At 39.1% G+C, this 16,483-nt stretch overlaps 3 protein-coding genes across 6 annotated transcripts in view; 2 read left to right on the forward strand and 1 right to left on the reverse strand.

The window, feature by feature from the left end:
* The first annotated feature begins 206 nt into the window (after positions 1-206).
* Positions 207-2,855, forward strand: LOC105198729 (sperm flagellar protein 1). The gene is made up of 3 exons (XM_011165560.3): positions 207-1,196; positions 1,534-1,815; positions 2,459-2,855. Exons 1-3 carry the CDS (start codon positions 1,085-1,087, stop codon positions 2,755-2,757), a joined length of 693 nt encoding a protein of 230 aa, XP_011163862.2. The 5' UTR covers positions 207-1,084; the 3' UTR covers positions 2,758-2,855.
* On the reverse strand, positions 2,843-4,523 carry LOC105198728 (U6 snRNA-associated Sm-like protein LSm3). Of its 2 annotated transcripts, none has more exons than XM_011165558.3 (3): positions 3,551-4,523; positions 3,373-3,483; positions 2,843-3,293 (listed from the first exon to the last, which is right to left on the reverse strand). In XM_011165558.3, exons 1-3 carry the CDS (start codon positions 3,569-3,571, stop codon positions 3,126-3,128), a joined length of 300 nt encoding a protein of 99 aa, XP_011163860.1. In that variant the 5' UTR covers positions 3,572-4,523; the 3' UTR covers positions 2,843-3,125. The 2 variants fall into 2 exon arrangements, with proteins under 2 accessions (XP_011163860.1, XP_011163861.1); XM_011165559.3 differs by having other exon boundaries at positions 3,373-3,480; positions 3,551-4,155.
* Positions 4,524-4,759: 236 nt separating this feature from the next.
* LOC105198730 (wiskott-Aldrich syndrome protein family member 3) overlaps positions 4,760-16,483 on the forward strand; it is a 32,847-nt gene continuing 21,123 nt past the window's right edge. For 2 of the 3 annotated variants that reach the window (XM_011165562.3, XM_011165564.3), the window contains exon 1: positions 6,377-6,732. The gene's annotated coding sequence lies outside the window, so the exon portion shown is untranslated. Of the gene's footprint in view, positions 5,267-6,376; positions 6,733-16,483 lie in introns of those variants that run through there. The other variant, XM_011165563.3, reaches the window with a different exon arrangement.

A 16,483-nucleotide genomic window follows, 5' to 3' on the forward strand; every position in this document is an offset into this window, starting at 1 on the left:
ACAGTTTTCTTCCTCTTGAGTAAACTTATTCTGGCGTCCACCTGATCGCTTTCGGTTCGTCACGAGAGCGACGTGCCACTGACGTAAAACCCGGCACGGGAAGGCAGAGAAATTCTTGCAGCGACTCCGGAGGGATGCGGAGCGTGCGCCTCTTCTATAAACGCCCGCCGCACGCGCGTATGTGCGTCCGTACGTGAGAGGGAAGGGTCACACGAAACCCAAGAGGCCGATGCCTCTCGTATTCTCGATCCCAGTTCACCGACATCACGGTTACCGGCGCGAAAAGGGCAAAGGGTGAAGCGATCGCACCTGCGTCGCCTCACGAAAGGAGAAGCATTGATTAAAGATCATTGTTTTGCTCAATCAATAATTAAGCGACATCACGGTAACAGTTGCGTTAAAGGAATAATTAAAAAATACAAATACAATTATTACTCATGAGTGACGCGATTGCTCGCTCTCAACTTTTCTGAAAGTTTCATGAATGAAAAGCCTCTCTAAATTCGAGTTTTTTTTATCTTTATTCGATTCTTCATCTGTCGCTAACGTTCTTAATTTTTTGGAAAAATAAAATTGAGGAAAAACTCAGTTTTTTCCCTTTTTTTTTTAACATAACTGCGATAGTAAAAACGGACTAATTTTTTCGGGCTAATGTACATCCATCAATGTAGATTAACTTTGATTTTGATTTAATTTACTCTTTATTCTTTTCTAGTTCTAAAAATTAGAAACAGATAAAGAGTAAATTAAAATAAGATTAAAGTTAATCTACATTGGTGAAAATGAACACGAGATACACTAATCGCGGCTCTTCTTGATCCATCGTGTACTTATTTGTTAAGTTCGCGCCTGTTCGCTATACCAAACGCAAAAATTTGTTCGAGTGAACCTGAAGATAGGCTCGAGCGAAGATCGAGCGTGATGAAAAAAAAATGTCGACCGCGTTTACAAATTTCTAATATACATAACAGGGACTTCCTCTCCCTCCACTTCTCTCTTTCTTCCCCTCGTGTATTCTTTCATTATCTCCACGTGGGCTCATGATCTCGTTAGTGTGCAGGCCGCCAAAAGCGTCGCAGTGAACATGAGCGCGAACTCGGAGACCGGTGATCATCTCGACGAGATCTACGACTGGGTCGATCAAATCAAGTTTTCCAGACCGAAGAAAAACATAGCCAGAGACTTTTCCGATGGAGGTAACGAGAAAGCAACGAGATTCCTATAAATCTTTTTACACAAAATTCATTTGCATTTTTTCCTCTCGTAAGAATAAGAAATGGGTGGTTTATGCTTCAGTCTTAATCTTAATCTTAGTCTTAGAAATTGACCAATCATAATCGATTTATAGAAGAATAATCGACTATGATTGCTCAATTTTTAAGACTAAGATTAAGATTAAGACTAAGACCGAAGTATAAACCGCCCAAAACATCGATAGTCTTCCAAGTATTAAAGATATTTCCGAGATAGAAATATTGCAGTTGCCTTCAGGAATAGCATTTCTGAAGTTTTATCGTTATGATTAAACTCTAGTGTTGATGGCGGAGCTGTTGAAACGCTACTATCCTAAGCATGTGGATGTGCACAATTACGTCGCCGGCAACAGTATCGCGAAGAAGCTCGACAATTGGAGCACGCTGAATCGCAAGGTGCTGTCGAAGATCGATATGAGGCTGGGGAAGGAGGCGATTAATCAACTGGCGAGTTCCCAGCCAGGCGTCATCGAGAAAGTCCTCTCCGATCTACGAGTTAAAATCTTGAAGGATTCCAACGCCGACAGAGAGTCCTTATACTTTGGATACGAGGAGAGTAAAGGTGGCTACTGAACTGGAACAAATTATCATATTGGGTTCTTCTCAACTTGTACTAAGAAAATTTCTTGTTTTTAATTTTTATAATATAATTAAAACCAAAAGAGGGTCACAGCAGGATTTTAGTGCATATTTCTTATAAGATTTTATTATATTTTTTAGTTCTTTAGGATGGATGTCATTTTTTCAATCTTGAAACGCAATTCTTAAACTGACTTTAAATTGAACCAGAATAGCAATATTCGAAATAAATTGATAATAATACGGGTAATAATAAGCATCTTTAATTATACTAATGTTTTAACAAAATATTAGTAAAACTTTACATCTTAAAATACAACCAAGAAATTCTTACAAAAAACTACTTCAGCCAGGATTTTATTTTTCACAAGAAATTCTCTGTAGTATTTTAAGATATTTATTAAAAATGTTTATTATCAGTATTATTAAATTGATTATCAATGACATTATTCTGGTTCAATTTAAAAACTGTTTCAAGACTGAAACTAATGGTGCGTAGTTTAAAGAACTAGAAAATCACATAGGAAATATTATTGACCAGATTCTACTATGATTCTACTATCATTCATTGACCATCTTTCGATTTTAATTGTTATGCGCGTCTTTAATTAAATATTGTTTTGTAGATAATAATACTGAGGCGATAAAGTCCGTGCTAAATCCTGACGAGGTAGCGAACAAGACTGTCCCTCGACACCTCTTCACTCGCCTGAAACAAGAACTGCAGGAAAAAAACGACACAATCTCCACGCTGCAACAGAAGATATCACATCTGGAAAGCATAATGAAACTGAAGGATCAACGGATTAATGATCTCACGGTGCAGATCACGAAGCTGCCCGTCGAGCGAAATACTGCTTCTCCGCGTCCTCACGTTATCGGCAGTGGACTTTCGAAATCACGCATTTCCACCAAGCTGTCATAAGAAATCTAGTTGAGAAATGTGTCGCGTGTCCTCCCTCCCTCTCTGATTACAGTTTTTATATAGCACAGCATAGCTTATTCTGTCATTTTTTTTTACACATGTATTATGTATAAAATACACTTTTTATTATCATCTAGTTGGGTCATTCATGTAAATTCATTACACATAAAGTTATAGCGTATTATAATATGTATAGTATAAATAGAGCAATTGCTGAGATGAAATCTTTTTCAATTTTTTTTAGGCACCCAGTTCGAATATGAAACTGTAAATCCTTTGAATATTTCAACAAAACAAAATCCCACAATGTAAATTATTAACAGACTATATTTACAGCTTCACACACGAGAGGTTGCATCATGGTGATTTTATGTAGGCGGAGACACCAGGATGACACCATCTCCACGAACAAACAGCATCTGGATGGTTCTCTTTTTCTGGCGATAGATCTCCTCGTATGTTTCCTCGTCAATTTCCACTATGTTTATAATCTCCTCTACGTCGCCCAGCACCATGTTCAGATGCTGGTCGAAAGCCTGAAATTGCGTTGAGATACAAAAATTATTCTCAAAACGATTACTCTAATTTGTTGTAATACAATGGAAAGTTCCTTACATGCAATTTTCCTCGAAGTTCTCTTTCGTTCCTCATCTTCACGTAAATCCGCTCCTCCAGACTTAGCTTTATGAGGTCCAGCGGCTCCTTCACGTCTATCGGCGGCAACTGCTTTGGAACAACATTCGAGATTACAGTCCAGTATTTGCGATCCGCTCTACGCGGGCTCGATACTCACCTGCTCCGATTCCTCGACCATCGCGCGTTTCTTTGATGTTTCGTAACACTGTGCGATCAACGATGCAATACAGGGTCGTGGAATAATATACAAATTGCAAAATTTAAATATCACGTAAATGTAATTGATATAAATGTTTCACAGGTTACCGCATACCGGCTACCGCCATGGGGGCAGAAGATAATTGAATCGCGTATCGATGTGCAGAAAAGGAAGCTTGAGCAGACGCACTGAAACGCACTGAGCGCGCCATATTGTTTTAAAATTCAAATGTGTACGTAACAATATTTATGTTTATTCCATTTACTGTTTAACTTAATTGCAGAAAATATGTTTTATTTTGGTAAGCATTTTTCAAAATTTTTATACAAGTTTTGGAACACTTAGCAGTAATCCAAAATTCACTGCCAGCAAAATTCCAAACGTAAGTATTCTACCGTCTTCGAGTGCAGTGGGTTCTAAGGGTGCGCTCACATGGAATGCGGAATGGCGAAATTGCGGAACGTTTGTGATTGGTAGTCGTTTTATTCTACCGATTCCGCCGTTTTCTTTTTTCGTTTTCACTGGAATAACTTTTGCGCATTCGTCTTTCACGTGTTGTCACGAAGAAAAACAAAAGACTTAATTAAGTAATTAATAATTAATTTTACTAATTCATCAAATAATTGTCATTACGATATCGGTTTCGTGCTATCTCCTGATACTAAAAATCGCAGTGTTATGTGTAGTCGAGTTTCAGGCGAAATGGGATCACGAATTGTTCTTTGGTAATAAAAACAGAAACTCGGGATATGAGGCAGCGGAGAAGATGCAAAACACGATTAAACGCGACACAACTTCGCACAATACATCGCATCCGACTGACGACGAACGTTAGCACAAACGCCCAACAATTTACTTCACTTCCGATACTCCACGAAACACTCGCCCGCGTCAAAAACTCGTACGGGACGACGAGGATGCGAGTTGAAATGCGTCGCGACACGCCACGACATTCCGCCGTCCCTAACCGATCGACTGCTGGCACTGCGTAGCAGCGACGATAGCGACGCAGCGGCGCGCAGGCGCGTGGGGGAGTGGGGGTGATCACGCGCCAGTCACACAGCTACGCAGTACGCAGTGCCAGCAGTCGGTCGGTTAGGGAGCACGGAAGGTCGCGGTGCGTCGCAGCGCCTTTCAACTCGTATCTTCGTCATCCCGTACGAGTGTTTGATGCCAGCGAGTGTTTCGAGAGTGTCGTGGACTGCCGAAAGTGAAGTGTCGGCCTTCGTACCGACATCCGTCGTGTCGAATGCATGGTGCGAAGTCGTGTCGCGTTCAATCGTGTTTCACAGCTTCTCCGTTGCCTCTTATTCCGAGTTTTTGCCACGCGTCAGCATCGGGAGGGTTTCGAGAGTTCCGAAAACGAAGGCTCGCGCGTTCGTGCCAAGTATGAATCAAGACGAATCGTGAGGAGATTCTTGGATCCTTTGTATCGCTCAGACGACAATGATCGGTCGTGATGGCACGAAGTCGCGTCGTGCGTTCAATCGCGTCTTCTTCCTTGCTCCGTATCCCGTATCTCGAATTTTCGACGGGCATGAGTACCGGGGGTGCCGAAAATGAACCAAGTGTCGCCCGTTTGTGCCAAGTATGAATCGAGAAGAGGAAGATCTTGGATCTTCGAAAGCGGCAGCTGAGACTACGAGACAGAGCTGGCGGAGCAATCAGCGAACGGTGAGTCAATTTATTTGTACGAGTATCTACTGTTTATTCGCCCCATTTCAGTAATTGTGTTTCATCCTGATTGCGCTCGCATAAATGGCGACTCAGCCGTTAGGATAGAAAAAATTTAAAGTTCGTGTACGCGCGCTCGGCACTTATTTCTTCCCCAGGTGTGCCAACAGACGCGATTGATGTGCTTTCCGAGATATTGACCGACTGTATGGGACATGGAAAAATACATCTTAGCGGAGCAGAATCTGCGGAATAAAGCCGCTACCCATTACGAACGTTCCGCAGTTTTGCAGTTCCGCCATTCCGCATCCCATGTGAGCGCACTCGTAACTAGATTTTTCTCTGCCAGTGTGCGCTTTGTCAGTTCTGCCTATTGAAAAATATTATTACGTTCATGGTTTCGTTGATGCAGGTTGAATTGTTGCTCTGTATTGAAATAGATGGCGTTGATGGGCTCGTAACGATGGGAAGCGTTTTGCACGGATTTTCAATGTAAATTTGCATTATCCGTCGCGTGAAATCATGAAAATATTTCGCCAAGTTCAGTGATAGAATTCCGAAGCCATCCGCGAAATAAATATATCTTAGCAAATATATTTAACGAGATAACAATATTCTGAATTAAAAAACCTGAGGAAGGTAAAAAAAAATTTGAAATAAATTTTATAAAATTCACAAAAAACGAAATGTATTCTAAAATAGCTACGAATAAAAATAATTTTTGAAAACATACTGAAGAAAATATTGAGTTCTATATATTAAAAAAAAAAAAACAGAAAGAATTACAAAAATAAACACATTATAGATTTTCTATCAAATTTATTAAATTTTATAACAGTTCTAAATATTTTTAATTTTCTTTCTTTATTCTAGAACTGATAAATTCACATATTATCTATTGTATCTATCTAAAATTAAAATAACTAATAGGTATACTTGACAGTGACTTTTTCCCTACAATTTTGTTTTGCGCCAGAGTAATTTTTATTTCGAGTTACACGAGGATTGTGATTCGAGAATCGGGAGGCGATTCAAATTTCGCGCGCGCCGCTGCCGCGACCGGCGGCAGCGCCGCCTAGCGGCGTCCGGCGGAATCTGAGCCGCTGCCCCGGCGGAGCGACGACGTAGCGAGGAAGCGAGCGAGTGATCGTGCGGAGTGTACGAACGCTCTGTTGCTGCTGCTGCTGCTGCTGTGTGCCACAGCGCAACGCCATTTTCTGTGCCCGCGGGTGAAGTCGGATTCGCGTTTGTTACGTTCGTTCGTTCGCGCGATCGGTCGATCGGAGCGTCGCGACGTTCTCGGGCGACGTTCTCGCCCACGTTGATCTCGGCCGCTTCGCTCCTTTCGGCGAGGAACCCCGTCGTTATCCTGTGCTCGTTTGCTCCTTGCTGCCTGTGTGTTACTCGGCTTCCCCGCCCGGGATATGCGCGGACACGCGGCGGACAGCCGTGCGACGGATACGATGGTGAGTGGCGTGTGAGCGTGAGTGTTAACCGCGCGAGTGAGAAAGAAAGAGAGAGAGAGAGAGAGAGAAAGAAAGGGAGCGAGAGATTAATCGCAGCGACGGGAGAGCGGGATCCCGAGTTCCGTGTGTTCCCGTTGTCACGTCTTTCTTGTCAGTCGGCCTTATCCCCGCGCGCCGTCGTCGCGCGGCCACGATAACGGAATCCCCGCGGAGTCTCGATAAAACGAATCACCGCGGCGTCGACGAGGAAAGACGGCGATATTACCGCCGTCGCCGCCGTCACCGCCGCCGCTCGATGGGCGGCGGTTTCCCGGGGGGAGGGAGCGGCACATGGCCGTCGTCGCGTAGAGCACGGGGCGCCGGCTGTCCGTGCAGGGGGTGGCCCTCCCCGAGAAGTATTCTCTCGCTCTCACCGTCTCTCTCGCTCGCGAAGCGACCGTTTCCAGCAAAGCCTTCGTCTCTCTCTCTCTCTCTCTCTCTCTCTCTCTCTTTTTCTTAGCGTTCGAGCGACAGAGCGACGCTGCGCTCTCTCTCTTTTTTTTCTCTTCGTTGACAGCGCGACGCCGATTGTCGAATGTCGCTGTTACACTGGTAACAGTGTAATTGTTAACCCCCTCGTGCCATTCGTAGGACGATAAAGATCCGGTACCACCATCAGACTGATTGAGTAATGCGTTAGTTGATTTAGCAGCTCCATTTTGGAGGTGGCCTTTTAACACCCCTCGCGAGTCGTCGAGATGTCTCGACTCGACGTCAAGCTCTTAAAATTTTTCGTTATACAATTTTTCTTTGTATAAAAAATTACGTTGAATCCCGTACGATTAACATTCGCTGATTTTGTCATTTTATCGTTGAGATTAAAACTGGCCCGTTTTCGTAATATATGATCAACCAAAATGTCAAGTACCAAAAATTAATACATACGTTCATAAGCTTACGGTTAAATAAATCAAAGGTCATGCATAGATGTAATCTTTGGTTTATTTAATCATGAGCTTACGAGAGACTCTGTATTACAGCGAATTCGGTCACTTGCATTACATCAGATTAGTGCATACTAAAAGCTGCCGTACGCGAAGTTAGCAAAGTTAAATGTAAAAGCACAGATCAATATTTTAAACGATTAATGTTCATTTTCGCCCAATGTAGAAGAGAGATTAACTTTGATCTCGGTTTAATTTACTCTTGAACCTTTTCTGGTTTTAAAAATTAGAAAAAGATAAAAAGTAAGTTAAACCAAGATCAAAGCTAATTTACATTGGCGGAAATGGATATAAATGAACAATAACGATACTGTGCGAATGATACACATTATTTTATAGAATGTATTGTACATTAATTCATTGTTAAGGTTGATTATGTTATGCCGTTGTATTTAGATATTTTATATGTAGCAGACTTTAATGTGCATTAATCTAATGTAGTGCGGGGTTGACCGAATTCACCATATCGAGACGTGTCTATGATATAAAGAGAGCGGATGCAGCGTACGACAAGTAAATATCGACCGATATCGACGTTCATTGATTTTGTCATCGACAATCTTGTCGTTTCCGTCATTTCGCGTCTGGCACCCGGTAGGAGGAGCGTGAATCACTGAATACAAATGTATAGAAATTAATCATGAAAACATTGTTACATAATAATATTATATAAGATTTGTTTTTATTGCCGCGCACTGGCTTACCCTGGACTGCACTAGGATTTCCCTTTTCGCTTTCGCAATTTCAAACGTGTGCGCTGAGAAAAAAAAAGTCGTTAACTTTACCAAATTTTCCAACTTGATTGAACACCTTGAATTTCAGTTCAAAGTATTTGTGTGTTTGAGCTTAATATATGTGTAGTTATATGCTTAAACTGAAGTTCAAGTATTTCAAGCATGTGTAATTTGAGTTATATACATAAGTACTTGAGCTGAAAAAAATTGAGTTGAAAAATTTAGTCAGGTTAACACCTTTTTTTTCTCAGTGTGTGCGTAGTTCTCTGTTTGTATTGCTTTTGTTTGTGTTACTTTCAGCATCTTTACTTTCTCTTTCTAGCATACGAATTTAGAGATCGTGAAAATAGAGCCATCTATAAAAAATTCGATGTATTTATATTAGTTTACTATTTTAAGGATATATGCGTAATATCTTGGGACATAACACTAAAAATATAAAAATTTTGTGTTCTATTATTACGTTTGAATATCTATGTAAAATTTGAGCACAATTCTTTTATTGGTTTAAAAGTTATTTAACTTTTTTTTGTAGTACTACTTGTAAATTTGATGGGAAAGTAACATTATCAATTAAATCACACTTTTTATACATACTAATAAAATTCCAATAATTATTTGTACAAAAATCGAGTTAGATCCATTTACTTGTTTAAAAGTTATTTTTATGCAAAAGTGCAGCAAAATATGATTATTTTCGCTGCAAAAATCATTATAAATCAAATTTTTCATTGTTTTCTTCTTTGCAGCTGATTTCAGAGCTAAGATTCGGGCATTTGCGACCAGAATGTGTTGTCGTTGATTAGAAAAAAAAAAAAAAAAATTAAATTTAAGAAGCCTTCTGTTTTTAAATTTTGATAACGTTTTGCTTGTATTGTATAGCCAAAATATCTTTAATAAAGTTACAATAAGATAAAAATTTATTTTTAGTTTCTTGCTTTATAGAATAAATAATATGAGAAAAAAAATGAATTTAGTTCAAATTTAACTCTAGCATTTTTGTTGATGACATTTCCCTATTTTAATGGCTCTGTTTTCACCACTACACATCTCGTGTCAAATGCAAAAATTTTTTGAGGATTTCAAGCAACTCGAGTATATTTCACTTTAAGTACAGAGAGAGCGTACATTAGTTTAGCTACAAAAAAAAAAAAAAAAACAGATCTACATATACACATCAGCGTCACTTTTATCGTTTGACGTTTCACTCTGTAGGACACTTGTCTCACGATATTGAATTATTCGGTAACGTTTATCGTCATTAGATTCGAACAATGCGGGCATTTCTCAAGGATTTTTAGGAAAAGATCTAGGGGAGAGGGGGAAAAGACTCCTCGGAGAGAGAGAGAGAGAGAGAGAGAGAGAGAGAGGAGTCCTTTATGCACATTTTGCTGCGTTGCGCATTCGCGCGTGTGCGTGACACGGGAAACGTGGAAATCAGGGCGGGGAAAAGCTCGAACGTGGGAAATTACCGGAGCCCGTAGGTGCGTCTCGCGATGAGGCGTACCGGAGGAAGGGTTCGCCTGAACGTGCCGAGAGTATCGCGCTATGTAAATCAACGATCGTTTAAAAATAATTCGCGTGTGAAATGAACGCGGTGCTCGTCCGTCGTTAACGCGCGATACAGGGTGTCTCGGCTGGGTGTGTGAAGTTGGCACCCCGTCTCGGCTACGCCGCCGATGCCTATCTCGACGTGTGTCGAGCCTCGTCGTACACGATTGATAATTGCGATTCGATCGTGTATCACGTAGCTCGGTGAAAATTACAAAAGGGTGAGCAAGTCGAATTGAGAATCTTAAAAATTTCAAAGCTAAGGAACTGGATAATTAATGCGTGCGCACGCGCGCATTACTGAAAAGTGAGAAATTCGGTGAGGTGACCTAATGAATGGGCCGACGAAATTTATAAATAAGGTACCTGAGCCGAATAAAACTCTCACGTAAAAATTCTATTTACGGGGATACCGAAAATAAACGGAGAGAATAAAATCTTTATTTCAATGACTCACAGAAATAAAATATTTTTTGTACGTAGAATATTCGTAAATGAACAAAAAGTATTTTTTTTTTTTAACTCTCGACATTGAGCCTTACCGTGTGCTTATGAATATATACGTAACAAGGTCCGAGGCTAAAGTAAATTGAAAATAATAAAGGAACTAAACATCATCTTCTAAATCGGTTTTAAAATGATTATCGGTTTTCAAATAATCGTCAGTTTGAAAATTATAAAGCACAAGAGTATAATTCCCTAGGGTTTACTCCGCTGTTAAGCATCACAAGCATCTAATTTTGTCTTGCTGATAAAAGAGTAGTAATAATAATAATCAAACCTGGATGATAATTATTAAGCTTCGGCGAATTTAGTGAATTTCTGTGATATCAATTCAAAAGTCAATCTTAATTAGTGTTGAGTCTCATTTGGCTCAGTTAGGGCCACTGCACCAGTCAATGAACAAACATAAAATAATTTAATACAATTACATTTTATTTTCAAATAAAAAATTATATTTTAATAAAATCTCCATGAAAATTAGATTTCAACAATATCAATTAATTTTACAGTTTATTATTTTAATTATTTTTCTAAACAGTCATTTATTGTCGACGGTTCAGCGACTGGCGCAACGACCCTATCTCATTCTAATAAATTTGCTTATTTTTTTCAATTTTCCAAGCCGTGCGATATCGTCGAACTCTCCTGGCCTCGCAGGCTTAACATTTACATTTGTTGAAAGGCTCGAATCTCAGCCGAGAATATAAAGTGAGAGCGATTCGCGCACTCAACTTCGAGCCAGCAGCAGCGCGAAGAGCGATCCGTCCGCCTGACCTTTCCTGCATTAATTTATTAATGAACCGTTAGATCGCGGTCGCCGCGCGTGTGCGTGCGTGCGGCGCTATCGATTGACGATTGTTGACACGCCAAGTAATCGTGTCTCCTTTTTTTTTTCTTTCTTACCGTCTAGACGCGAGTGAGTTCTCTCTGTCTGAGAATCGATTCTCGATTCGACGACGCGTGGCAGACGCGTTTCTTTTATACCCAATTATATCTTCGACGCGTCTCTCGAGCCACATTTTCGACACACCTTCGACACATCTCGAATATTCGTCGAAACGGCCGTTCGGAAGTTTCGACGATCTCGTTATTGAAACCTCGAAGTTTTAACGTTCCTTCTTCTCGTAACTTAAAACCTTTAAACGCGATTCGGAAGAGATCGAAAGTCCTGGGAGTCTTGAAATTCTGGAATTATCGAACGTTCGATTAATTTTTCAGTTTCTTAACTTGGACATTTTTAAGATTCGACACCCTGCTGAGGCTTAGGATTTTGATGCCACTGGGAATTCTGGATTCTTGAAGCTCTGGAACTTTATTAGTTGGGTCTTTGTGACCCAATTGGATCCGCATTTACCCTCTCGTCTCTGTTGACATTCCGAATGTAGCCCGAGGGAGAATGCGTTCGGCAGACCCTCTCATTCGTCCACGGTTATTCGGCTAATCTTGGATCATCTTCCGGTGGATCCCCCTCAGCTGCTGTGTTACTAACCGAATTTTATCTGGAGCCGTTAGGCAAATCGAGTTAGTACAAATTTTTGAAAATGTAATAAAATTATTTCTCGCTACTCTTTTTTTTATATATATTTTTTATATATATATGCAGTTTGTTTAATAACAACAACGTGACCAGCATAATGTTTATTTTAGATAACGTTGGTCAACAAATTTCGATGGCAGAGCAAATAGTGAGACTTCTCTCTCTATAATGCGTTTTAAATAAAAGATCATTTATTGTTTGACTTTCATAAGAAAATGCCATATTCTATGTATGTATTAAACGATTTAAAATTCTAATTCTCTACTTTCTACCAAAAATAGAAAGACTAAAAATGTTGCGTACAACGAATGCTGTAGAAAATAGTGTGGCACAGATAAAAAAAAAACAATTTTTTTTTAGAAAGAAAATATGGAAATTGAAACAGAGTTAGTTCAACAGATTTTTTTTGCGTATACAGATCTTTGTTTCCATAAGATTGCGAGATTTTTCATTTTTAATTTTATCTCAACCATGCTAACAATTTATGTATATTCACGCTTTTTATTAGATTGTAAGTAGAAAACATTTTGCATTTATAACCGGTCTTCATTAAAATGTTTGTATTGAATTTTTAACATGTGCGAGTTTTATTAACATGTTTAGTTTAATATTTCACACATAATATGAATGTATTATAATATTCAACATTTATAATTTACACGTAATATGAATGTGTTATAATATTCAACATTTCTTACTGTTTAAATAATAATGTATAGACGAAGAAGTGAGCAAATAGCATGAAAATAATGTAATAAAAAATTTTTTTTTAATAAATAAAGCGTGCGCGTTAACATATTATAAATATTAAATTTACTGTAGAAATATGTTTCTGAATTGCGTTGAAATTCACATTTTTTTGTGTTAACATTTCTGTTACGTGTTCTAACATATTCATTTTATATTAAATTCAACACGAATTAGTTTGTATATCACTTTTTTCAATAATAATAATGGCACAGCATTGTGATTAATAATAGTATAAATATTAATAGTACTCTCTTATATCGATTTTATAATCACTCTATTAAGCCTCTTGCACATGCAACGGTCATCGCGAGCAAATCGTTACGTGTCGCTTATAGACACCCTATGTACAACACTACCGTTCACTCTCCAGGTCTTTGCTGGCCGCGTTACCTTGAACGGGGTCGACCGCGTGCCGTCGTCGTCGTCGTCGTCGTCGTGTAACGTAAATACATATATATATATATCGTGGCACTTCGTTTCGCGAAATTTCTGCAAATGCATCGAGCTTACGCAATTACACGTCGTCGGCGTGCTCACGCGCGACGTTACGTCTCACGTATGCTTTGCACTCTTTACATTAAAAGGGGAAAAAAAACAAAAGTTTTATGTACTTTATGTTCTTTCTTCAAATTATCTTCGATCTGTTGAATGAGAGCGCGGCAGTGTATATTTTCTTATCTTAACGTTTTACAGTTATTAATTCAGGAACGATTTTACACGGTTCTCTTTTCCGAGTGACATCAGAGATCTCGCGTTAACATCTCGTGCAATCCTTCTTGATTTATTAACCCCCTCACAGTGTACGTAGCGTATTTGCACAGAAAAAGACGTGCCATCAGTGTGTAATGTAGCATACAAGCACAAAAGAAAATCAATTTATTTTTTCGCGATTTGTATGAAACTTGGTATTTTATGGTTTTTTGAGGTCGCTGAATCCGAATATTGTATTTTAAACTTTGAAGTGGTGGATCAAAATTTGGAAAAATAATTGGATTTTTATAAAAAATGAGTACTCCAAAATGATTGAAGTCGTTGAATCGAGGAATAATAAATCTGTAAACGCTCATTTTTTTGCCAAGCGAGATGTAAAGAAAAGAAGCAGCCAATTTACTAGCAAATTAATTGATATGTAATCGATAAATCCTTAATGTTTGTGTAATTTACACAATTAATTAATTCACTCTTAAATTGGCCGTTTCTTTTCTCTATATTTTAATCGTGAGCCAAATATATCATAGTTTGAAAACTTTGCTGAGAAGAATTACTTGAAAATAATAACTTTATCAAGAATATTATATCAATACGGAGTAATCGTTTATAATCGACGGAGTTCTTAAGAAAACCTTGGAAAAACTTGGAATTATCGGTTTTATAAGAATTCAAATTACTTATTTTTCCAAATTCTTATTATATTGAATCTGCTATTTTGAATTTTAAAAATCTTATGTCATATTTGGATTAAGCGACCTCAGATATTTTAATATTAAAATCGTAACGGAAATCTATGAAACTTTTTTTTTTTTTTACACGGTGACACGAAAATCTCATTGCCACTCTGTAAATGGGTTAATTGTAGAAAGCTAAAGTAAGAAAATATTCATTGTCACGCTCTCATTCAATGGACTGAAGAAAAGACGTTAAATAAATATTAACCGATGCAAAACGAGTCCAACGGCATTCCTCGTTGGCGATTATGTAAAAAGTTGCAGTAATATTAATAAAGACGAAGTTGAATTAGAATTACGTAAGACTGGAGAATAAACTTTCGCTTAAAAGCATTGTGTGCACGAAACCGTCGATGCCGCGATGATATCGGGATATTTTTAACGCATCCCCATTTGGTACGGAGCCCAAGAAGCTCCGTGGGCTCCTGCGGCGTGACGGAAAAAGACGCGCGATGCAAAATCGATAGTCCGGCCTTTATGGTGCTCACGGTTCGACGAGGGTCGTGGGAAATCGCTGCGGAATCGCGCCGGACGTTCACGTAGGAGGGTATCGTCGACGCCGACAGACGCCGCGTCGCCCCGATGCGACGGGGCGTCCTCTTCGCCTCGCTCGCCTTTTAAAAATTGCCAGAAACGCGCGCGCGATTACGCGTCTCTCTCCTCTTACGCAACAGTCCCACACGCAATAATACCTGACCGCATTTCTGACCACGCGGGGAGGGACCAACGAGAAACTGGGTTATTATACATATTTCCAGTCCGTGCGACTCGAAACCGACGTGAATGACGTCGCATTATCGAGGTCAATATTCCGGACTAAATAGAGGCATGGAGGACTCGTTCTCGCTCGGAAAAAATTGTATCGCGTATAAACCAGAAACTTACATTGAGACGGAATTCAATAGTCTCTTATTTTAATTATCTTGTGGCTCAGATTTATTTATGCGAGTCGCTTGAATTTTTTTTTTTTTTTAATTTAATCTATTTTGTTTTAATTTTAATTTAATCTTTAATTTTGATTTAATTTTTTTTTTTTTATCTATATGTAACGACTTTGCACGGGGAGAATCCTCTTTTAGAATTTTTCCTCTTAAAATCGTGATGGTCGTGGGATAACGTGGCCTTCGAAGGAATTTCCCTATAAATTTTAGTTTGGTTTATATTATAGAATAGTTTGGTTAAATTTTACCACACGGAAAAAAAAACGGTTTTGTTAAAGTATTAAAAAATTGAGCTGGAAGCAGATTTGAAAGTAATTTTGTCACATCATTAAAATAATTGTGTTGGGCGCTCAAATTGGTTGCTAAAACGTTAAACCTTTTTGCAGCATTGCTCATTGTGCTTGAATGTTTCTCGTAATTATTTTGATGGTCCAACACAATTATTTTCAAATTTATGTCTAGTTAAATTTTTTAATATTTAAGTTTTTCAATTAAAAAGAGATTTGCGTTGCACGACCAAACTATTTTTTTTTTTTAATTCTAATAACAGAAACTACCAAAAAATTTCTTCAAATCTAAGAAACTTTTCTTTAATAATAGCAATGTTAACAAATTTCTTTGATTCGAAGGAACTTTTCTTTAATCGCTAATTAACTCGACTAATATTACGTAGCGCGCGAAGATCGGTCCTTCGGACTTCGTTCAGCGACTCAGTTTGACTCGGGGCTGTCGTCGACGAGGCCGGACTCGTTTATAGGAATTACGCAGATAATATCGCCGTTGATCCGGCTTTAAAACGCGACTGGCGACGACTTAGTTTACTACAACGAGCCGCTTATTCGCGCGCATCGTATCCCCGCGAGCTCGCGCTCTTGATTGACAAGCAATCTGCTCTCGTGTAATCTGCACTTCTCGAACGGCATCTACGTGCCTCGTAGAGCCTTGGCCGAGCGCGGTGTTGTGCGTGTGCGGTTTGATCTCCCTCCCCCCCCTTGACATTAATCGTACTTATCGTATCGGGGTCTTTTACTATCAAGCTTCCGAATACTTATCGCTATCAATACGATAGCAAAGTGATTTTGAACCCTTTGAAGGACTCTCCGACGAATACACAACGTATGAGGCTATCTAGGCGAATAAAAATTTATTTATGGACCTTAAAACCAACGTGTGCTCATTCTGAAATTAATTACTTCAAGAAGAATTATTTCCGTAATTATTTTTTACTTTCCGAACAGAATTGCGGATGCAAGAAATCAAATTACCTTTTACTTCCTTCGGGAAACCGTTCGACGACCAGGCTACG

This window comes from Solenopsis invicta, chromosome 14, assembly GCF_016802725.1.
Source record: "Solenopsis invicta isolate M01_SB chromosome 14, UNIL_Sinv_3.0, whole genome shotgun sequence".
NCBI classification, from domain to species: Eukaryota; Metazoa; Arthropoda; class Insecta; order Hymenoptera; family Formicidae; genus Solenopsis; species Solenopsis invicta.

What these genes read in the sequence shown, in the direction of transcription:
- LOC105198729 (XM_011165560.3), top strand. Translation starts at nt 1,085, where the DNA reads ATGAGCGCGAACTCGGAGACCGGTGATCATCTCGACGAGATCTACGAC. An exon ending in CAGAGACTTTTCCGATGGAG is followed by an intron (nt 1,197 to 1,533) that starts GTAACGAGAAAG and finishes ATTAAACTCTAG; the next exon opens with TGTTGATGGCGGAGCTGTTG. An exon ending in TGGATACGAGGAGAGTAAAG is followed by an intron (nt 1,816 to 2,458) that starts GTGGCTACTGAA and finishes ATTGTTTTGTAG; the next exon opens with ATAATAATACTGAGGCGATA.
- LOC105198728 (XM_011165558.3), bottom strand. Translation starts at nt 3,571, where the DNA reads ATGGTCGAGGAATCGGAGCAG. An exon ending in TGGTCGAGGAATCGGAGCAG is followed by an intron (nt 3,484 to 3,550) that starts GTGAGTATCGAG and finishes GTTGTTCCAAAG; the next exon opens with CAGTTGCCGCCGATAGACGT. An exon ending in AACTTCGAGGAAAATTGCAT is followed by an intron (nt 3,294 to 3,372) that starts GTAAGGAACTTT and finishes ACGCAATTTCAG; the next exon opens with GCTTTCGACCAGCATCTGAA.